This window comes from Lupinus angustifolius, chromosome LG03 (genome assembly GCF_001865875.1).
Source record: "Lupinus angustifolius cultivar Tanjil chromosome LG03, LupAngTanjil_v1.0, whole genome shotgun sequence".
In the NCBI taxonomy this organism is placed as follows: Eukaryota; Viridiplantae; Streptophyta; class Magnoliopsida; order Fabales; family Fabaceae; genus Lupinus; species Lupinus angustifolius.
The window spans coordinates 10627727-10652364 of NC_032011.1; the positions used below are offsets into that span (position 1 = coordinate 10627727).

Here is a 24638-nt window from a genome sequence, read left to right on the forward strand (position 1 = left end):
AAAATGTCATTGGTGCCATATATGATCTGAAAATGATAATAGATTTAATCAGACCAAATAATCATAAATTAACTCATTTTAGGAATAATAGTCCAATAAAGTCTAAAACATGAAACCATATGAAACAAAGTCAATTAGGCACCAAAAATCATCAATCATGAGAAATTAAGGTTGAATAATGTGTAATATATTGCTCATCAAACGTCTTTCTAAAGGAAGTTCCCATCAGACTACCACCTTTGAGGGAAGTAGAGCATCATATGGATTTCAGCCCTAGAGCTTCATTGCCCAACCGTTCAACATGTAGGAACAATCCAAATGAAACAAAAGAGATTCAAAGGCAAGTGAGAGAACTCATGAACAAAGGGTCGGTCCGTGAGTGTGTAGTCTCAATGACATCACCATCAAGTATTGGTATCCCATACCAAGGTTAGATGTTCTTCTTGATGAATTAGATGGTGCCCAATATTTTTCTAAAGTTGACTTAAGGAGTGGATATCATCAAATCAGATAAGGGAATGAAATGAGTGGTTTGTTATACCTTTTGGGCTAACTGACGCCCCTAATAATTTCATGAGGTTTAATGAATCATGTTTTAAAAGAGTATATTGAGAAATTTGTTGTGGTGTACTTTGACAACATTCTAATTTACAATTGTATGTAAAACACTTGAAAATTGTGTTGTTAGTGCTTAGGGAAAAAATGTTCTTTGCAAACCTTAAAGAAATATACTTTATGTATGGATAATGTAGTTTTTTTGGGATTTGTAGTGAGTACCAAATGGTTGATGAGGAAAAGCTGAAAGCCATCTAGGGTTGGCCCACGCCTAAAAATGCCACTAAGGCATGGAGTTTTCATGGTTTAAGAAGTTTTTGTAGGAGGTTTATTAAGAATGTTAGTACCTTGGTTTCACTCTCAATGAAATAGTCTAGAAAAATGTGGGCCGTAAATGGGAAGAAAAACAAGAAAAATCTTTCAATGCCCTTAAACATGAATTGAGTAATGCAACAATTATTATTTACATAATTTTCCTAGATCTTTTGAAATTTAATGTAATACATCAAATGTTGGGATTGAATGTTATTTTAGTACAAGAGGGACAACCAATTGTATATTATAGTAAAACTTTGAATGTGAGTGTGTGACTGTATTTCATCACCCCACCTATAATAAAGAATTGTATGCTTTAGTCACAACTTTAAAAACTTGGCAATAATACTTCTTGCCCCAAGGAAATTGTGATCTATTTAACCATATTAAAAACTAATTATCTGTAATTTTCTTCTTCAATAAAACTATTAATTAATGAATAATGTTAAATAAGGATAATATTATAATTTTAAATATTCTTAAAAAGTTAAGAAATACCAAGGTTATATATAAGGAACTGGTTAAGTGAAAATAGTTCTCATATAAAAATTACGAGAACAATAAATCTGAGTCTTACAATCAATCATGAATGATTATGATTAAAAGTTAGTTATTAGTCATATGATAGTCATGTGCATGTATCTTTTAATCTTGACCGTTAAAAAAAGATCCAATAGTTCATATCAACTGTTCTCATTTATTACAATAGCGCATTGTTCTCACGTGAGTAACTCCCTATATATATATATACATATTTATAATTTTGTTAAAACTTGTGTTGTTTGAATTGGACGAGATGGTTCGACAAGTCCAATCATAGGCCAGAATGGAAACAACTTCATACATGTTAGAAAATCTTATAGTTTATCATTCAATTTTAAATCAGCGAAAATTCCACCAAACCACTTTAATCTACATGCTTGGAACAATGATTTTACATTAAAAAAAGAGCCAAATATGAATATATGCTTTATATTGGAATCCCATACATCATTAAATTGGAATTCATATTTTTTTTAATTATATAATACTAGTGTTTCAACCGACAATCTGTGTTTATTGACCTACATTCTTATTTTTCTAATATAAAGTATATACATAAAATTTCTATAAATGTGTTAGTTGAATGTTTTTTTGTATGAATCAAAGTTGTTCCTCTTCGGGTTATGAATAAAGAAAAAAAGAAAGAGAATGCATGTAATATTAATGATACATTGAAAAAGAATATGCAGAAGTTTCTTTTAATTATTAACAAGAGATAATAGAAAATGATAAAATATGAATATAAACATAATTTTCTCTTTATAAACCAAAAAACACCGTCCTCATTCCAGGTAAGAAGATGAGGAGGAATGGCAGGCTGTCAGTAAACGACGACGTGGAGTAAGGTGGACCATTTCACAAGCTTTGTTTTTAATTCATATAAGTACTTGTTTCTCCCAGCACTGTAGATTTACAGTCACAGAAATGTCGAAGCTTCTTCTACTTCCATCCACTCCTCACCTCACCTCCTTTCAACGCTCCCACTCACTCTCCTTTTCTTCTTCCATTCCATTCCAATCTCAATTCTCTCACACTCTTCCTAGACACCTTTCTCTTCGTGCCTTCAATTCTTCTTCTTCTTCTTCTTTCTCTGACCCTAAAAGCAAGGAAGAAGAAAATATATTAGGGAAGGGGGAAGAAGAAGAAAATGGCATTAACAATAAAAGTGATGAGGATTACCCAAGCGGTGAGTTTGAATTTGAACCCATAACTGGATGGAGAAACTTTCTTGTTAAACTCAAGATGCTCGTTGCGTTACCCTGGGAGCGGGTTCGCAAGGGTAGCGTCCTCACTATGAAGTTGCGTGGCCAGGTTTTTTCCTTATTTTTTTTGGTACCGTTATTATATATATGCATATTAATTTGGAAATGAATATGAATTAGGAAGAGAAATGGTATCTACACTATTTTACTCTCTTTGCTATCGGCAGAGTTATGTTCCCACAAACTAGGGTCAGATATGATATGACAATTATAATGGTTAAATTCGGAAAATGTCTTCCCGGTTTTAGCAGGTTTTTTTTAATATTTTCAAAAGAATACGAGTTTAAGCATGTAGTTCTTTGTAAGATGACCAACTACTATATCATAATTGAGTTATCGGTTGCCAGTAATAATATTTCTATTTATAAATTTATCATACTATATATAACTTAACTCATATGCAGTGTAATTAGTGAAGTACCAGTTGAACCTTTGGTAATAGGTATGGTATTAATGTGAATTTCATGTGAGGTCCACTAAACAGAGTGGATGCATGTGACTTAATGTGTTCCATATTATGAAATTTATATCAATAACAAAGATTGTGTTGATGTTAGTATTGGAATTGGACTTTGCTGATACTCGTAAATGATATTGGTACTTTAATATATAAGCAATTGGGAGGGCCAATAACCCATCCTAATTCTGTGTAAGGTACTTGATGTATTTATATCTTATGTGTTTTGAGTTTAAAATGTTATGTTATTTCACATACTCAGATATCTGATCAAGTGAAGAGTAGGTTCTCTCCGGGACTTTCTCTACCTCAAATTTGTGAGAATTTTTTGAAAGCAGCATATGATCCTCGCATTTCTGGGATCTATCTCCATATTGACAGTTTAAATTGCGGATGGGGTAAAGTGGAAGAAATTAGAAGGCACATATTGAATTTCAAAAAGTCAGGTACTACTCTGGAGTGGACTTGTTACAACTTATATATGAAATGAAATGGAATGTAGAGACATGCAATGTCAGAATTTAGACAATTTTTCTTATCTTTTCATACTATAGGAGCATTGATGCATGTCATTTTGAGTAAACATGCTGATTAATGGTTTACAACATCCTGCTTTTCGTCTGTTAATATGTTTTACCTGTATTTATGATCTTTTCTATATATGACATGATTTCATAGTTGATTATGTTTGTAGGAAAATTTGTTGTGGCTTATGTCCCTACATGTCAAGAAAAAGAATATTACCTCGCGTGTGCATGTGAAGAGATATATGCCCCTCCAAGTGCTTACTTTTCTTTGTTTGGGTTGACCGTTCAAGCTTCATTTTTAAGAGGTAACCTGATTTTCTTCACCCTGCACTTTTAAATTTGAGTTAAATAGTCACTGTCCTTGAATTGTTTGTATGATATACCCATTCACGATAAGCTAACAACACTTTTCAGATAGTTGATCCTTGATGTGGTAGCACAACCTCTATAACCATTTGGTATGGAGACCGATCCTTGATGTCCTCATACTTTTTTTACAAAAAGTTGAGTTCTAATACAAGATAGGGTGGTCTTGTGAGTTGTCAACACTTCAAACCCAAGGGCTCTCGATTGAGGGGGCATGTTAAATACAAAACTATTTCTGGGACTTCATTTAACAACTTAACCTTTTGGGAGAATTGACTCTTGATAACTTCAATCATTGCTTGAAGCTCTAAAGAGGGGATTTCCTATCAACAACTCCTTTAACAAAGCAATCTTGCATATATCATGCACATGGTTCCTTGATGAAGTTAGTACGTTTCTTGTTGACAACCTAACTTATCATTGTTTACCATTCAAAGTCCTCAAGTTTAGTATTCCATTTAGTGGTTTACTCTATTTTTTCCATTCCACTAGTATCCATAACTCTCTTTCTCTTCAAGGTTTTGGTTATCCTACCGTTGTTTATAGTAATCACCCCAACTCCTCAAAACTGGACCCCGAAGCGTGTAGGTGCGTTTTTTGGGCTAATTTGCTTCTCAAAAGGGTAACAATGTTATCACCCCCATCCAAATGATTTTTGTTGTTGCCTATAATGCGTTCTTTCAAAAAACAACTTTAATCTCTAGGATGCTCTCTAGGGGTAGACCTCATAATGAGACCATCCATGTGATCCAATAGCCCTTAGTGAACTTGTTAGACCGAATGCTAAGACCTCTTTGCATCCAATGATCCTAAGTAGTCAATAACACCCAATAGCGGTGCTATCGAGTTAGGTCGGAGCAAGGTGGAGCTCTTTGCGATGGAAAATGCAGGTGCGTAGCATATTTTGATCGCTTTCACTTTTGGGGTGCAAATCATGTTCTCCGCTTAAATCCATTAGATCCAACATGGATAAAAGGTCAAATTCCAAAAGTACCCCCACTTAAATCCATTAGCCTTTTTTTTGTCATTTTTAGTCATTTCTCTATCATAAAATTTATTTTTAAAAGGTCAAATACCAAAAATATCTCCCACTTAATATTTGATTGTAAACTAAAGTCTCAAACCCATTGTGTAACACACCTTCACTAATTGCTTCAATTTGCCGAGATGACTTGATTTTCAGTGGCTTCTCCTATTTCCGCTGGCTTCACTTTCACCCGCAGCTGCCTCTAGATTAAACCATTTTTTGGCTTAAACTTGTAGGAGCATTCTTTTGGTTGGATTTGCATTATGACAATTATTTTGAGCTGTACTTTTTATGATCTATTTTGGAATTTTAATGCCTTTAATATTGTGTGTTTTCTATTTTTTAAGGATATATATATATATATATGTTTGTGGTATAAATTCTTTATGTTGTTTCCTATATGTCTCACTAATGGCCATGTTGCTACCTGCTATACCATTTTGTGGTTGGCCTCTTCGCTATGCTATTTTGGATTAATTACGTAGCGATGATCCTACCTTTTTATGATATATCTAGATATTCCTCTCCATTCACTCAAATAGAACCAAGTCCAAACCTTGAGAGAGTGTCACATGTTCATAAACCAACATTGAAATATGTTTTTTATCATAGGGGTGCAAACTCTCCAACAAAACCATAAGTCCAAACCAATGGTAGATTCTCGTGTTGGAAAGGAAGCAAATATTGTTGAAGAATTAGAAAAGGATCACTTGGATTTCTCTATTTCTATTAGAAAAGGGGTAAGAACTTGTATGAAACGCCCAATTGTATAACACATTCATTTGAAGTTAAAATGCCTTTATTTCCAAAGTGGATGAAATTCAAATACCTTACATTTTCATGAAGGATTACAAGGTCCAAAATGGATGATCGTGGTAATGGAAAAAAATGAAAGCACTTGAAGAATGCAAGATGGTGGAATTGCCCTAAGGGAAGAAGAATGTTGAAATCAAATGGGTCGATGATGTAAAAATTATTAGATGGTAATGTAGAAATATATAAACTTCAATTGGTTGCTCAAGGGTACACTCAAACCCGTGGAGTTGACTACGAAGAGACCTTTGCATCGATGGAAAACTTGAACATGATTCGAGTATTACTATCTTTGGCCATACTCTTGGATTGAAAATTACACCAACTGCACACTAACCATGCCTTCTTGAATGGAATCGTGGATGAGGAAGCTTACATGAAATTTCCTTTAGGATTTGAGGCACAGGCCCGACCTGGAAAGGTATGTTAATTGGAAAACTCCCTTTATGGTCTAAAACCGTCACCTTGAGGGAGTTTTATGATGAAACTTGGGTATGAACAAGGACAAACTTGGGTATTGAGTTTTCTAGGAGTAAACAAGGATTGTACTCGGTGTAGTATAAATTTATCAGCTTAGTGTCATATCACTCAAGTTATTCTGAATTTCAGATTTACAATTCACCTTTCTCAAGTGTTCTGTAAATATGTTACAGTCTCATGTGCATGTTGTAGATGCTTAAGGGAATTGGTTGATAAACCCTTTTATATTTAAGTCCTATGATTACTATAAATAAGGGATTAAACATATGTTTTTGACATCTTTAGTTAACTCCTTTCAGGTGTTTTAGAAAATATAGGAATTGAACCACAGGTGGAAAGGATTGGCAAATACAAAAGTGCAGGGGATCAACTAGCTCGAACAACCATGTCTGAGGAAAATTGTGAGATGCTCACTGCATTGCTTGATAGCATTTATACAAATTGGTTGGATAAAGTCTCTTCTGCCAAAGGTACATATGCATTTGATTTTTTGTTGAATCTTGAATCAATAAGTTAACTTTTGGGCTTTTGCAAACTCTAAACAGGAAAGAGTAGAGAATATATTGAAAACTTCATAAATGAAGGCATCTACCAAGTAGACAGGCTGAAAAAAGAGGGCTTCATATCAAACATAATCTATGATGATGAGGTACATAAATCTGTCACGCAAAATTCTGTTACAACAAATTAAATCTTGTCATTTTTCCCACTCTTTCTCTCCTTGCTCAGGTGCTAATTGTTCCTAGTATATACTTGTAAAGTGGATATAACAGCGAGTAAGATGGAATCTCATCTAGTGACTTTTGGCATACACGTTTGAATGGAAAAATCCCACTTAAGACTTTTAGTACTGCTCACCAAGAGTTTACTGGTTATAATGTATTAGTGTAGTGTAGATTATAGATATAGATAATGCCAGCATGTGTATTGATAAGCTAGCTACAACTTTTGACAGATGTATAGATTTAGTCTAAGACTTCTATAAATAGAAGTTAGGTGTTCTACTGTAACCAACTTTGATAACATAACTCATTTGAAAATATCATCACATTGTTGATACAATTTGCACCCTTTTTTCACGTGCTAATGCACTCTAATAGTCAAAATTTTAGAATATTGATTAAATCACATTTAATAAATTGCATATTTTGAAAGAGGTGATTCTTACCGCTGGCTATTTGATAAATCACATATTTAATAAATTGCATGCAATCATATCATCTGAATAGTCAAATTCTTGTTTCCCTATTTTTTCCTCAGGATCTCCTTTCTGTTGTCCCCCTCGTATGTTTGGGTGTACTTGTTTTGTGCTTGATATCTCTCCTGGTTGTGATAAATTATGTTTGTGCCATTAAGTCCATTTTCCTTGATTATTTTTGGTTGAACAAAGGATATTGATGTTACTTTCTTGCCCCAAATAATTTCTTTATGTTTGTAGATATCACATTTTTTCCATATTTTGTCTCTCTTGTCGACCCTGAGTCAGTCTTTCAAGTTTTACCAGTTTCTCATATGGAGTCTGGCGTGTGACAACTAGTCAGCTTCATATTTCTCTTCTAATCCAGCCTTTCATGATAGGACAATGCACATTGAAGTTAATAGTCATTCAATTAGAGAAAATATCATATCTGGCATCATCAATATTTCACATGTTTGCTCTAAGGGTCAGTTTGCTGATGTCATCACAAAACTTTTACCGGGTCCAAGGATAGCATCCATATGTGACAAGCTGAATACATATGATGTATATGCTCCAAATTAGTTTATTCTAATCCCTAAGCTTTAAGAACTGATTTCGCTATCATTATATATAAATGTTGAGTTAATCATTCATGAAATGCAAGTCATTTGCATGATTCAGTTGCAAGAGTAACAGTACATGTTTTGCAGGTTATTGCCCTATTGAAGGAAAGACTTGGAGTGAAAATAGATAAAAATCTGCCTATGGTTGATTACAGGTAGCGATATCTTCTCGGGGACTTTAAGATTGTATTATGGTTTCTTTTCCCTGTGATTTGGGGATTATTCTTGAATTTGATTTCCCTCCACCTCTTTTCTTCGAAGGGGATAGCGTTAGACATTAAGGTACTGATGATCATCAGATGGTATCTGAATTTAAAGGTTCAAGTAATTTTTGTTAGGGTGGTGCAAGTGCCATTGATTGGATCACCTTTGGAATTGTGTGTGGTTTTGCACTCTATTAATTTTCTACTATGTAATAAGAGTTATGCTTAGTTAACTGGCAACTCCATTTTTGGAGATGTCTTATCAGATTTATTCATGTGATTATAACAGCTATAGTTGTAGTATTTCAGTTATGGCGCAACTTTCCTTTTTATAATAGCACATCAAAGACATACGTTTAATACAAAAATAGTGACTTTTTAGTTTCACATAAGTAAAAGTATATTGATATATTTTACAATTCGAACATATGAGTCTACAATTAGTTTATTCGATGCAACTTTAATGAATATATAACATTATACAATATATTTTTGGAAAATTAATTTAATATCATTTTTGTAAACATCATCATCCACTTGTTTGATCCTTGATTTGCCTGCGACTTCTGTAAATTATAGCTTTCAGGTGATATATAGTTGCTTCCTTTTTCTTTCTTGGCTTTCATTGCTAACAGATTCTCCTTTTGATAAATAAAAATACCAAATAATTCATATTAACCATGTCAAAATAATTTATTTCATCAATTAAATACAGGAAATACTCTCGAGTTAGGAAATGGACAGTTGGGATATCAGGTGGTAAAGATCTGATAGCCATCATCCGAGCTTCAGGAAGCATTAGTCGTGTTGATAGTCAATTCAGTGTTTCTAGCTCAGGTATCATTGCAGAGAAGTTCATTGAGAAGATTCGAAGTGTCAGAGGTATGTTGGATCTTATAACTTCCCCTTTCTAATTCCAAAGCAGGAGGCTGAGTGAAATTATCATGCTTGGTGAAATCTTAGCAGACTATTTACATTGATTATTGCAGCTTTAATTAATGAAACATGCATATATCCTTAGAACATGTTTGGTGAACAGAAAGCAATACCCTTAACCCTTTGTTTTATATTGACATAATAAGAAAATGAATCCATCAACTGTTGGGATTGACAAAAGGTATCTACAGCAAGTATCCTATTCTTAAATGTTAGTCAAATAATATGTTTCCTCATGATCTGTTTTTTAATTCCTGATTTTATGGGATTCCGGAAGTGTGGTTGATGTCCTACCATCTTCTGTTTTTCTACAATCTATGATGCCATTGGTCTGACCTGCAACCTTTGACAATGCTATTATTCACTTTATGTATTCACTCATTATTCTTTGTTTCCTGGTCTCATGTCTGTTGCTTTTCTTCTCAGAATCAAAAAAGTATAAGGCTGCTATCATCCGAATTGACAGTCCTGGAGGTGATGCCCTTGCTTCTGATTTGTAAGTTCTGGTAAATTAATTTTCCTCTTTGTTAATCTCTTGTTTAAAAATGTAATTTTAATAAAAAATATATAAGAAATTGTCATTTTCTGTGCATTGTCCTGAAAATATTGCTCGGAAGAATCTATATCTGATATTTACCACTGCATAATACTTTGTGAGAACCAGTAGGATATTGATTTACCCTTAATCGAGCATTATTTTTAGATGAGGCAGTACACTGAAAAATGGCAAAGTATTATTATGATTTAATAAAAACAGATGACCAAGATTTACATTATATTGACTTGGGGAAATAAATGCTTGTCTAAGATGTAGCTAAAGATAAAGTAAAAATTAATGTATCATACTTAGTTACTAACTGTACCATCTATGATAATTACAAATATTTTAACTTTAATGTTAACATTATAACGCACCCCTCAAGGTTGTGAATGAATGTCTAGCATTGTTAGACCTTCCTCCCACTACTTAAGATTCATTTTCAAAACAGCCATAAGTAAAGTACCTAAGGTTATATTCAATACCTTCCCGTAGTACAGAAAATCAATTTAGTATCAAGCTTATTGATAGGCTAAGTAGACAAAGACCTATTGTAAAGAATGTGTACAAAAGAGAGAAAAGAGGGGTGTGGCTAAGGGATAGCAATATTACAGCTATACCCTTAGGTAGTTAGAAGATTAGTTAGGAAGTCTGCCTATAAAACAGACTGAATATGGGAGGGAAAGTTAGTTGGGAGTTAAGTAAACTGATTGAGGAATCAGTTGGGGCAAGATTCATGGGAATCTTCCATTCTTGTAATCTTCTTCTTCTTCTTCATATCAATTCCAATAAAATTAGCTTAGAACCCTAGCAGAATCACTGATTCTGGGTAGGGGCATTTCTTTTCTACAATTTCTACTACAAATTCTACCAATTAAGATACCAGTGCTATCACTGGTATTAGAGCACCATTCTGGTGCTTGAGGGAAGTGAGGAACACCACGACGAGGAGGATTGCGCATGGTATCTATTCGAAGGATGGCTAAAGAGAACGATAGTTGGATGCAAGATCGAGAAGAGATGAGGCAAGAACGGGAGGAAACTAGACTGAGATTTGAACTCAATGAGGCAAGGACGAGTAAAGTGGAGAATCTGCTGGAAGCAATTGTCGCCAAGTTAGGGATTTCTGGGGAAAGTGAGTCAGTAGGGTTGGGGAGCGAGAATGAGGAAGAAGTAGAGAGACAGAGAACACGCTCTGGACATGATAAATGGCGAAGAATGGAGATCCCTGTTTTCGTAGGGGATGACGCATATGGCTGGGTACAACAGTTAGAAAGGTATTTTCGCTTACGAGGTGTAACTGACGAAGAGAGGATGAAGGCTACCACGGTGGCCCTCGAGGGTAAGGCTCTCAGTTGGTTCTAGTGGTGGGAGCGTTGCAATCCCTCGCCGTCATGGGATGGCTTCAAGGTGGCAGTAGTAAGGCGTTTTCAACCTTCAATGGCCCAAAACCCCTTTGAATTGTTGTTGGCCTTGAAACAGGAGGGCAGTGTTGAAGCATTTGTAGAAGAATTCGAGAAGTATGCAGGGGCCTTACAAGAAGTGAACAAAGATTATGTCAAGGGGATATTTCTGAATGGGTTAAAAGAAGAAATTAGGGTTGAGGTGAAACTGTACGAATTGGGCACCTTACCTGAGATTATTCAGAAGGCTATTTTAATTGAGCAGAAGAACATGGTCACTGGTAGGAGGGCAAATTATAACCATACTAAGTCTGGAGTGCCCTACAGGGGAAGTTCCTTCAACAGAGTGGTATCAGTGGAAAACTCTGGGGTGGACTCTTTTAGGAGGGAAGGTTCTGGAGGGGGTAGTTTCACTGGTAGCAGTCCCAAGAGTTGGAAAGAAGTAGAGCTAGGGGTGATTAGAGGAGGTTAACAAGTGTGGAGATGAGAGAAAAAAGAGAAAAGGGGCTCTGTTTTAGGTGTGATGAACCCTATACTAGGGATCACACCTGTAAAAACAGACAACTGAGAATGCTGATTCTTGCTGAAGATGAGGAAGGAGAGGAGGAGTTAGAATGTGGGGAGGAATAGGAGGTAGCCAACTTCTTGCAATTATCCCTTTATTCAATGAAGGGGCTCACCTCTACCAAGTCCTGGAAGCTAAGGGGTGAAGTGCAGGGAAAAACAGTGGTGGTTTTGATAGATTGTGGGGCCTCCCATAACTTAATTGCTAAGGAGCTAGTGGAAAAGCTTCAACTCAGGGTGGCAGAGACTAAGGCCTATGTGGTGGAAGTGGGGGATGGTCATCAGAAAATGTCAAGGCAAGTGTGCTCAACTCAATCTGAATCTTCAAGGCTTGAGGGTGGTCCAAGACTTCTACTTGTTTGGGTTGAAGGGGGTGGATTTGGTTTTGGGTATAGGTTGGCTAGCAGGGTTGGGAGAAATCAAGGTAGACTTTGGTAAGATGATCTTGAACATTAAGGGTGAGGATTCTACAATTACCTTGGTAGGTGATCCTGCCTTGACCAAGAGTGAATTATCAGTAGGTGCTCTTATGCAAGTCCTGAAGCAGGTAGGAGAGGGGTTGATCATTTAGTGTGATTCAAGAGTCTCAGACTAGAGTAAGGAGGTGGTGCCAGAAGAAGTGCAGAGGTTGCTACAACAACACCAAGCAGTATTCCAAGATCCTCAGGGTGTACCCCCCTCCAGGAGGCATGACCATGCCATACATCTGAAGGAAGGGGCAGTTGTGCCCAACCTTAGGCCTTACAGATGCCCTTATTATCAGAAGGCAGAGGTGGAAAGGTTGGTTGCTGAAATGTTGGGAGCAGGGGTCATTAGGCCAAGCATAAGCCCTTACTCCAACCCTATTATCCTAGTAAAGAAAAAGGATGGGGGATGGAGGTTTTGTGTGGATTATAGGGCCCTTAATAAGGTAACAACCCCAAACAAGTTCCCTATCCCCTTGGTAGAGGAGTTGCTAGATGAGATTGGGGGGCTCAGATATTCTCCAAGCTAGATTTAAAATCAGGGTATCATCAAATTAGAATGAGGGAGGAAGATGTGGCTAAAACTGCTTTTAGGACTCATGAGGGGCACTATGAGTTTCTAGTCATGCCTTTTGGCTTGACCAATGCCCCCTCTACCTTCCAAGCTCTCATGAATGACATACTTAAGCCCTACTTAAGGAGGTTTACCCTAGTCTTCTTTGATGACATTTTAATGTACAGTTCTGACCTAGCCACTCATGTACAACACCTACACACTATATTATCTCTGTTGGCACAACACTCCCTTAAGGCCAACCAGAAGAAATGTAGCTTTGGTCAATCAAGGATTGAGTACTTAGGGCACATAATCTCAGGTGAAGGGGTGGCTGCTGATTCCAGCAAGGTAGAGGATATGCAGAATTGGCCTCAACGCTCTAATATAAAGGGATTGAGAGGGTTTTTGGGCTTAACAGGGTATTACAGAAGGTTTGTCCAAGACTATGGGAAGATTGCAAAACCCCTTACTGATCTCCTCAAGAAGGATGCCTTTAGTTGGACAACTGAGGCTACTCAAGTCTTTGAGAAATTGAAGAAAGCCATGGTGGAGTTACCCTTGCTGGCCATACCTGACTTTGATAAGGAGTTTGTGGTGGAAACAGATGCATCTAGTTCTGGGCTAGGGGCAGTATTGATGCAGGGTGGAAGGCCTCTGGCCTTTTGGAGCAGGGGATTATCTTCAAGGGCCCAACAGAAATCTGTCTATGAGAGAGAGCTTATGGCTCTGGTCCAAGCAACTCAGAAGTGGAGACACTACCTGATGGGGAGGCACTTCACTATAAAAACAGATCAGAAAAGTCTTAAGTTTTTAACTAAGCAGAAATTATTCACAGAGGAACAATTTAAGTGGGCTGTCAAGATGGTAGGGTTGGATTTTGATATTCAATATAAACCAGGGTCTGAAAATTCAGTTGCTGATGCTCTCTCTAGGAAGGCCATGTATTCTGCTATCTCTATACTGACCAGTGAGGAAATAAACTCATGGGGGGAAGGTCTACAAGAAGATCCAAAATGGAAGAGAATTTGTCAAGAATTGATGATCAACCCTGGGGCTCATCCTCATTATGAATGGAAGAAGGGGATACTTTATTATAAAGGAAGGGTTGTGCTGCCTAAAGGGTCTCCTAGAATCCCTGTTATCATGGCTGAATGCCATGAGACTCCAATGGGAGGACATTCTGGCCACTTCAGGACCTATAAAAAGATAGCTAGCTTCCTGTTTTGGGAGGGGGTGAAAGCTGATGTCAAAGCTTATGTGGAAGAATGTGAAGTGTGCCAGAGACACAACTATTCTATTCTGGCCCCAGCAGGGTTATTACAACCTATACCCTTGCCTCAACAAGTCTGGACTGATGTAACTATGGACTTCATTGGAGGTTTACCTCGGGTAAGGGGCAAGGACACAATACTGGTGGTGGTAGACAGATTAACTAAGTATATGCATGCCTTTGCTCTGGGTCATCCCTACACTGCCAGAGATGTGGCCTCTGTTTTCATAGAAGGGGTGGTTAAACTTCATGACTTCCCTTCCTCCATCATTTCTGATAGGGATCCTCTGTTCTTAAGTCATTTTTGGAAGGAGTTGCTAAGGGTATCTGGAACCTTATTGAAGTTTAGTACCTCATACCATCCTCAATCAGATGGACAAACAGAGGTAACAAATAGATGCATAGAGACCTATTTGAGATGCTTTGTGAGTCCAAGACCCAAGCAGTGGTTGAGTTGGTTGCATTGGACAGAATTCTGGTTTAATACCAACTACAGTAGCTCTGCTAAGATGACTCCTTTCAGAGCACTCTATGGTAGAGAAGCCCCAACACTACTGAGGGCAGGAGCTACTCCCACCAAGGTAGAAGAGGTGAACAACTTGTGCCACCAGAGGGATGATGTGCTAGAAGAGCTTAAGCATAACCTACTTAAAGCTCAAAACCTTATGAAACAACAAGCAGATAAACACAGAAGAAAAGTGGAATTTGCGTTGAAGGATTGGGTCTACCTCAAGTTGCAGCCTTACAAACTAAAATCCTTGGCTAGAAGGACCTGTGCTAAACTAGCCCCTAAGTACTATGGGCCCTATGAGGTGCTAGACAAGGTAGGAGCAGTGGCCTACAAACTAGCCTTACCACCTCATGCCAAAATCCATCCTGTGTTTCATGTGTCCCTCCTAAAAAGGGCACTCAAGCCTCATCAGTTGCCTCAACCGTTGCCCCCTATGCTGAATGAGGAATTAGAATTGGTAGTCATTCCAGAGGCCATCACCAACAGCAGAGAAGACAACCAAGGCAACTTGGAAGTGTTAGTAAAATGGAAGGATCTCCCTGATCATGATTCTACTTGGGAGGCAGCAGATGTCATTCAAGAGAGGTTTCCAGATTTCCCACTTGAGGACAAGTTGGTTCTTTTAGAGGGGGGTATTGATAGGCTAAGTAGACAAAGACCTATTGTAAAGAATGTGTACAAAAGAGGGAAAAGAGGGGTGTGGCTAAGGGATAGCAATATTACAGCTATACCCTTAGGTAGTTAGAAGATTAGTTAGGAAGTCTGCCTATAAAACAGACTGAATATGGGAGGGAAAGTTAGTTGGGAGTTAAGTAAACTGATTGAGGAATCAGTTGGGGCAAGATTCGTGGGAATCTTGCATTCTTGTATCATCTTCTTCTTCTTCATATCAATTCTAATAAAATTAGCTTAGAACCCTAGCAGAATCACTGATTCTGGGTAGGGGCATTTCTTTTCTACAATTTCTACTACAAATTCTACCAATTAAGATACCAGTGCTATCACTTATCCCATAAAGTTCTCTAAAAATGACTAAGGAAATTGGTGTCCCTCTCACTTACAAAGCTCTTAGGCAGAATATGGAGTTTCACAACTTCCTTAAAAAACAAAGCAGCTACACGACAAACATCATCACCCTTTTTGCAAGGTATAAAATGTGTCAAATTTGAAAACTTCTCCGCAACAACAAATATAGAATCTTTGCCACTCTTCTAGGCAATCCCAAAACAAAATCCATTATAACTTGATATGCGATTCTCTCTGGTATGAGTATGTAGTACGTGGTATGTTATCCTGTCAAAATACTAGTATGTTAGGGATAGACTTAGTTGATTTGTTTGATATACTCTTTATACTTATATTATTATCATTGACTATTAATTAGTAATAATTTTTAAAATATTTTATTTTAATTTTCTTTGATTTAATTTGGTTCATTTATGATCTAATATGATTTAATAATTTGGTTATGTTTAACTTAAATGTATCACTTTGATTAGGGAAAACTTAATAAACAAATCCATTTAAATTGAGAAAAAACCAACTCAAGATTTTTTTTAAAGAGGTAACCTTTTATTTAGATCGAGCCCATAGAAGTAAAACATATCTTGGGTTGTTAAAGTAAAAGCCCATCCACCACCCAATACCCAATCATATCAAAACCCTAATTTCATTCCAATCTTATTTTTTGGGTTGTTCTGATGGTGCCTCATCTTCTTCTTCACTGCTTCTGTACCTATGGCGATTTTGCCTCCTCTTTTCCCCTTCTCCTCTCACCCTTTTTTTCGCTAGGGCTATCAGCCTCCTTCTCATATGTAGTTGGAGTTGCATCATTGGATATATGACGACTTGAAGCCCAAGGATGAGGAAGACGACATCTTCAATAGTGGTTCACTTGGGACTGAGTGTACACGAATTGGGGCGTATTGGTTCGCAAAAGCACCGGAATTGATACTCGCGAACTGAGTTGCGGTTCCCCAACCAAACTAGTGAATCTAGTTTCTATGATTCTAAACCATCTGACATTACTTTTGATTTTGTCCTTGTATAGACAACGCACTACTCATAGAACTTATGCACAACATGTTTCATATAGGACGAATAAAAATGCTCATGTAATATGTCTAAAGTCTTATGTACCTCAACATGTCCCATTAAACCACCCTCACACTCACAAGCAACCCTCTTATGGAATGTTTGGATACACACAATCTCTTATCTCTAAACAAAAACCTATTATGCCTAAAGTATCTATTTTGAGGGAATATCATTTCAGCAATGTCATCATCATGCAAATACATTTCCTTTAAATATTCAAGTCCAAACAACTTAGTTACAGTAGAAAGTAATGCATGTCTCCTAGATAGGGCATCAACAACTATGTCCCCTTTCCCTTTTTATTCTTGATGACTTATGGGAGTTCTAAGAACTCAACTCATTTGGCATGTCTTTTGTTTGACTTGTCCTTTCAAGTACATAAGACCCACAGTGACTAACTCACTATGGATGACAGGTCTTAAGGGCTCTCACTAAGGCATGCAATCCCTTATCATAAGTTGGATAATTAAGGAAAGCCCCACTCAACATGTCACTAAAATGAGGAGTTGGATGACCCTCTTGCAACAAAACTTTGGCTGATCATATTCTTGTGTCATGAATCATGATCATTATCTGTTGTCATGATCTGCAGGATGTGGAGAGAAATCAGGCTTTTGGCTGCTTCAAAACCAGTCATTGCTTCAATGTCAGATGTGGCAGCAAGTGGAGGCTACTACATGGCAATGGCAGCAGAAGCTATTGTCGCAGAAAGTCTTACCTTAACTGGTTCTATTGGTGTGGTTACAGGTGAATCAGTGTGTTTTTTGTTTCAGTAGCTTAAAAGAGAAGGGCATGCAGATATGATTATTTATCTCAAACTAAAAAATAGATTTGTTGAAAGCCTACATGCACATAATGGACTATTTAAAACATCTGTTCAAATCTATATCCATGTTAAAATCTCGTTGGTAATGCTCAATTAGGAATTAAGAAACTCTTACGTTGGTTTTAGTGTCGTAGAAACAGAGGAGAAAGAGAAGGCGGGGAGAGAAGTTGAAGACAAAGAGCAACTTTCTCTCATTTAGTTTAGGAGAGAGCATGAGAAGAGAGTGAAAAATGGAGTGGGACCCAACAAATTTTTCTCCTCTCATGTATTGAGAAAATGAGAGAGGAAGAGCCGAGAGAGAAAAAAACACTTCTTTCTCTTCCTTTTCTCTACAATCAAAGAAAAAAAATCCATTTCATTTCTCATCTCTCTTTTCACTCTTTTTCTCACATATTTCTCTCTTACTTTCTTCTCTCCAATCAAAAGAGCGCCTTAATGTGGCACCAAGCAAAAATGTATCTCTGTATTTGTTTTCCCATTTTTTAAGACATGCATAAGGTATCACTATATCTTATTTAGTACTTGTTGCGGTCTTGTAGGTAGTTCTTCTTTGCTATTTCTCCAGCCTAGTTATCTTGTCTTGAAAATCAACTTTGACAAAAAGAAGAGGTGGTGCAAAAAATCTACAGACAGCTAATATTAGTTCACACTCCACACGAAGTGAATACTTCCTGTTCTATACTTGTTTTTTTAATAATGTAGGATGAATACACACTAGAATGCAAATACTAAAATATCCAACACATGCATGGGGTTGAATCTCAATATGCACGAAAGTGGATGATCATAAGATAAAACAATAAATATTTTTTTGCCCGCAGTTACCATTTTCAGTGCAGCTCAGCATGGTATTATAGCATTTTGAATTTGTTTTCATGAAGAAAAATATAACAGTATGAGCTATAGTATAAATGATAATGATATACAACCAAAGGAAATTGTAGTTGAAAGTAAGTTATTCATTGATTGAGCTCTGATATAATCAGGGAAGACATTCTCCCATTATGAACAGTCAATGCTATATGTACTCTGTGATTTTGTGATCTTTTAATTTATGATATAACATCTTTTTGTAGGAAAATTTAATCTAGGGAAACTGTATGAGAAGATTGGCTTTAACAAAGAAACCATATCAAGGGGAAGATATGCAGAGCTTTTTGCTGCTGAACAACGTCCTTTTAGGTAATATTATTTCTTCATTTTTTTAGTATGAAGTTTCTAGCAAACGATTTTGGATATCTCAACTGCAGACATTAGTATTACTTTCTAAGAGGTTACAAATCCAACTCAAATGTTGATATTGCCATGATGACTTTCCTTCGATGTTAAAAACAAAAGGCAACAAATGAACTTAAATAAATAAATATTAAATTTTACTTCCTGAAATCCAGTTTCTAACATTCAAGGCGGGTTGCTTGGTGTTTTGAGATTACTGGAGTGCAATGTTTTAAATTGCGATCGTGATTGCGGTCATAGTTGCAGTAACTGTGATTGCGGTCAATCTGACCATTGTGATCCGGATTGCAGCTGTTACGATATGAATTATTTTTGTGATTAAAAAAATATTTTTGAATTTGATGCGACTCAAATGCGGTTGTGTTGTAGACCAATGAGGTTACATTATTGTGATTCGTTGTCACACCATAATTGCGGTGTGATGCGGTTACGGTGGTCACCACAATATTGCGACCATACAATTGGTATTCTATCTATTTATAAAGCACCAACAATAATATGAGTATCCCATATGATATGTATTTGATACAGTGATACACTGATTTTCGAAAAATATAGGATATAACATGTTTAGGATACACATATAAAGAATGTGTGTAAAATTCATAAAACATAATAAGCATATAATTGTTATTCCAAATAAAGAACATATTTGGTAGAGATCAATAAATACAAAGTGAAAGTTATATTTTGATTAAAAATCATTGCTTATTGCTGTTACCAAATTAAAAGTATTAAAAATTTACAAACAGACTATCAATCACAATGGCAAACAGCTCATATTATACACCCATTACATGACTTTCATTGCACATTATGAATAATGCCAAACCCACATATATGACTACTCTAATGGCTACTGCCACTCAAAGGATAAGGTTGTTGCCCCTCCAGAATAGGGTTACTGCCACTAAAAGATAGGGCTATTGACACTAAAAGAAAAGAAAGGGGAATAAGTTGGCTGGAAAGTGCATCAGCCGAAAGAAAGGGAGAAAAGAAAGCTGAAAATCTACTCAATGTGGGACTTCCCTGTTTTTCAATTCACTCAAAGATAGAATCTATCGACTTCCCTTTTCAATTTACACAAAAGTATAATCTACCCAATATGGGACTTCTTATTTTTTCAATTTCACTATATGTTTTAACACTTATTGCATACAAATAGTATTGGTCTCATTGAATTCTTCATCATCATTAGGATGGCTCTTATAAATCAATGTAAACGATTTTTAGTCGATCAAAGAAAGGAATAAATTGTCTCTTATGAAATCTATATGCTGTCGTTTTCTCTCTCTACAATTTTACTTGGTAGTTTAGATGCTCTGTTTCTCTCTCTACACTTTTAGTTGGCTGACTATGTGTTTCCTTTTCTCTCTCTTAAAGTTATTTTGCATGAAAATATGAGTGTTTCAAGTGGTATAAAAACATTTTAAGAATATCGGAATGTTAAGGGCTTCTACAACTATTTATGCTTTCCTTAACCTTAAATATTAATTTATGAACTGTCCAGGGTTGGTGCCTTTATATTTTACTAATGACAGAAACAAATATAAACGTTTTCATTTTTCTTTCTTGTTTTGGTACAGACCAGATGAAGCAGAGCTATTTGCCAAGTCTGCACAGAATGCTTATAAACAATTTCGAGATAAGGCAGCTTTATCCAGATCAATGACTGTATGTTTTAAATTTAATATCCTAATCAAATGATTTTTTCTCAAACACTTTTGAGTCATATGATGTGAAATATAAAGATTCAGAGAATGGTTATACATTGTTCACACACCTGAGAATCCAACTCATTACAATTCCATTTCTACTCATCCTTCTGGTAGATAGTTACATCTATTATTCTGTGACTAGGTAGATAAAATGGAGGAGGTAGCACAAGGGAGGGTTTGGACTGGTAAAGATGCAGCTTCTGGTGGTTTGGTTGATGCTATTGGTGGGCTTTCAAGAGCTATTGCCATAGCAAAATCGAAGGCCAAAATACCTCAAGATAGAAAGGTTGGTTTTTTTGGTACTACTAAGAGTATTCTCTCACTTTTTGGGTAAGAAACTATTCCCTTTCGGGATGCATAACTGCCCCTCCTAACAAGTGTTGCTCCCAAGGAATTGAACCGTTGACTTTTTGGTCTTTATGAAGATTTAGTAGGGCTTTACATTATTGGACCAACGCTTTGTTGGTCTGAGGTCACCTTGATATTTGTGGTATCAATGTTCTATATGAGAGGTACAATTTCTGAACATTGTGTTTCTACATGAGCTATGGCAGGTTACTCTTGTCGAGATCTCCCGACCTAGCCCTTCTCTACCGGAGATTTTATTCGGCGTCGGGAACACCTTTGCTGGAGTAGACAGAACATTGAAGGAACTCCTGCAGGGCTTGACCTTTTCTGATGGAGTTCAAGCCCGGATGGATGGGATCATGTTTCAAACATTGGAAGGATATCCTAACGCCAACCCCATTCTGTTAATAATTAAAGACTACCTTAGTTCTTTGTAGTTCTTTATAATTCATAAGAATCATTGTCTCATTTTATTTCTATTTTATTCTTGTTACTTTGTCCAAAAGCATGCATAGTTGATTATGATGGCCTTCATCTTCATAATTTCTACTATGCATCCTTGGCCCTTCATTTTCTCCTTCACTATCCTACAAGCATAATGTAAAGCTTCAAAGTTAATGTATTACAGACTCACAATTCCTCTTTGATTAAATGTAAAAATATGATCATAATATTGTTTATGCATATAGATCTATTCCTTGAGATTTCAACCTCCTCATATCATAAAACCTTTTGTAGAATCTATTATTCTATTTTCTTGAAACCACATTTACCAGATTCGTTTTAAAACCATTCTGGAATAATTTTATACGGATGGTCGTAAAATCAAAATTTAAAGTTGCTAGATAGGGAAAATAAAACCTTGTAAAAATTATTTCATGGATGGAGAATCGGAGAATCATAATAAGAAACCGAGAACAGGCTTTTCCGTAGTTTTAAAAATATGGGAAACACAATACAGGATATAAATCGTGTGATCAATTCCAAATTTTAACAATGTATATTTGATACTGGATTCTACTAAATGAGATAAATGTTTGGTTGTTGTTGTTTATATCCAAGTATAGATGGAGAAAGTAGTAACACCTCTTAATACTTGTTAAGTAGAGATAAAAGTTGATAGTTTTCTTTATATTTTATAAAATAGAGAGGGATCTATGTACTCCAAAAGTAAGTTTAAAAAATCTACCCTACATCTTAGCCATACATTTTAGAAAATCAAATAGTTTAAATCTACTAACTAATTCAAATCATTGGATTTTCTTAGAATTGATAGCTAAGATGTAAAATAATTTTTGTTTAACTTACTCTTGAAGTAAATGAATCCATTCCCTATATAAAATAAGCTTAAAGTTGCATCACTAATATGTTTCACAACCCACATAGATTGTAAACTCAGATTTTATGGTGAATTGTTTTTTTAAATGCTTATTTTTCAATCAATTTTACTTTCCATTTTACCCATTAAATTTTAATAGCAATTTTATCTTTTTGGGTTGACCCATTATTGGATTGCTTATTTTATTGCACTATTTATTTTTTTAATTATGAATTCAAAGTTAATAATTTTTGTTCATTTGTATGTCATGTTTTTAAATATTGATATTGATTTTTATAGTAATTTATTTTAATATTTTTTAGTCCATCATGAGATATTAGAACTTAAAAATTTTATAGTAAAAATATATGTGATGATTGGATCCTCGATACTAGGGCTACTGATCCTATCTGTTATTCTCTTTCTAAGTTCCAATCTTTTAGAAAAATACCCCTTATTCTTGTCAAATTGCCTGATGCCAGTGAAGTTGCCACAATTATTTCAGACACAAACATCTATTTTCTAGTTACTTCTATTTATCTAATGTCCTTTATATTCCTAGTTTTAGCTTCAATCTTATCTTTCTGTCAAGATCAACCTCCACTTTCAATTGTAAGTTAACCTTTTCCAACCTGAAATGCACAATTCGTGAAGAGTCTACCTTAAGGATGATTGGTGTAGTTGAAATCAATGGAGGATTGTATGCGATGTGTGGTGACAATTTGTCTATCAAAAGCTCTCCATTGCTTCAATCTTGTCACTACACATGGCAAAGATCTTTGGCGTAAGAGGTTTTGTCATCCCTCACATAACAAGCTTTTAGTTTTCAATAAAAGTTTTCCTAACATAAAATGTAGTACACATTCTGATTATTGTGAGACTTGTCACTTTGCTAAACGAAAGAAATTATCCTTTCAAATAATTGTAATTGATTCTGTACAATATTTTGATAATATACATATTGATATTTGGAGACCAATTTCTATTCCATCAATTCTTGGCCATATGTATTTCTTAAACATTGTTGATGATAAATGCAGGTGTACTTGCCTTTTCTTATGAAGCTTAAATATGAAACTCCAATTCTTATTAAGCAATTTGTGACTCTTGTGAGCACTCAATTTGGCATTCATTTGAATACTATGCTTCAAATGACATTCCTCACCAAACCACTTTTGTTAAAACTCTACAACAAAATGATATAGTTGAGAGAAAATACCAATATATCTTAGGATTTTCTAGATCTTCAATGTTGAGTCATCCTATCCAAAGTATTTTTGGTGTTTTGTTGCTAGTCATATTGTATATTTGATAAATAGACAACCCTCACCTTACCTTGATCACCAATGTCCTTATCATGTCTTATTCAATCATGATCCAAACTTTGTCATGCTTAAGGTGTTTGGTTGTCTCTGTGTTTCTTCAACTTTAGCTTGGAATAGAAGGAAACTAGATCCCAGGAAAAGAAAGTGTGTTTTTCTTGGCTTTAAGTCATAAACGAAAGGTTATGTCGTATTTGATTTGCACACAAGGAGGCAATTCTCTCTAGGAATATTATTTTCTATCAACATGTCTTTCTATTCTCTACTGCTAGTAATGAGATGACAAAAGATCATCATTCTATTTCTTTTCCTATTTCTAATTTTAGTCATACTGGTCATTTTCTACACTAATTTCTATCAACAAATGATATCCAACATTCTTCTCCTTCTATTGATCTACTTGAACCAAATTTTTTTAAACCTATATCCTCTAACATTGATATTATAGAATATGTTGGGTACCAATAAGGTATGATTACACCTAGAGGGGGTGGGGGTGAATAGGTGTCGTGGATCACCCGTCCTGCTTTTTCGATATTTGCGCATAGTACAAAGTTGTTGCAGTTAATCGATTATCAACAGAGTTAATTGATTAAAGAAAGTTTACTTAATCGATTATTATCAGAACGTTAATCGGTTATCCTAGTTGTTTTACTTTGAAAATTAGTTTTCTCGCTTCATAAAAACCGTGATAATTCTTGATCTTTACTATCCTAAGATTGATTCTTGACTAACAACAGATTAACACAACAAGCAATTAATCACAATAATCTATTCAAAACAGAAGGCAATAAAGACATAATTATAAAGAGATAGGGATAGAGAAAATGTGCTCGAAGATTTTTATCCTGGTTTGTTTGCGGTCCACTACAAACTACATCCAGACCTTCCAGTTAATTTTGGAGATTTTTTTTCACTAATCAGAAATGTAATTTACAACCACACTTCCAATACAACGAGACAAAAACTTTATTTTTGAGACCGATGAGCCACACAACCCGATTTGACCCCTTATCTACGCCTACTTGGATAGCACACCAATCACGCAATTCGGCCCCAACCGAAACTCTTGCTCAAATCAAGACTTTCTATCTAATGAAGACTCCTAGTTCTCAACCTGTGATGATACCTTTGTTAGATATCAGTGGTTATAATACACCTAGAAGGGGGGGGGGGGTTG

General features: G+C 35.7%; 1 protein-coding gene across 3 annotated transcripts; it reads left to right on the plus strand.

The window, feature by feature from the left end:
• LOC109343358 (serine protease SPPA, chloroplastic-like) lies at nucleotides 2163-21470 on the plus strand. Of its 3 annotated transcripts, none has more exons than XM_019581598.1 (14): nucleotides 2163-2258; nucleotides 2322-2724; nucleotides 3395-3578; nucleotides 3827-3964; nucleotides 6645-6815; nucleotides 6891-6994; nucleotides 8236-8303; nucleotides 9067-9233; nucleotides 9714-9783; nucleotides 17283-17437; nucleotides 18593-18698; nucleotides 20339-20426; nucleotides 20613-20756; nucleotides 21025-21470. In XM_019581598.1, the coding sequence occupies exons 2-14, from the start codon at nucleotides 2338-2340 to the stop codon at nucleotides 21253-21255; spliced, it is 2013 nt and encodes a 670-aa protein (XP_019437143.1). In that variant the 5' UTR covers nucleotides 2163-2258; nucleotides 2322-2337; the 3' UTR covers nucleotides 21256-21470. The 3 variants fall into 3 exon arrangements, with proteins under 3 accessions (XP_019437143.1, XP_019437142.1, XP_019437141.1); XM_019581597.1 differs by having other exon boundaries at nucleotides 2175-2258; nucleotides 2317-2724; XM_019581596.1 differs by lacking the exon at nucleotides 2163-2258 and having other exon boundaries at nucleotides 2276-2724.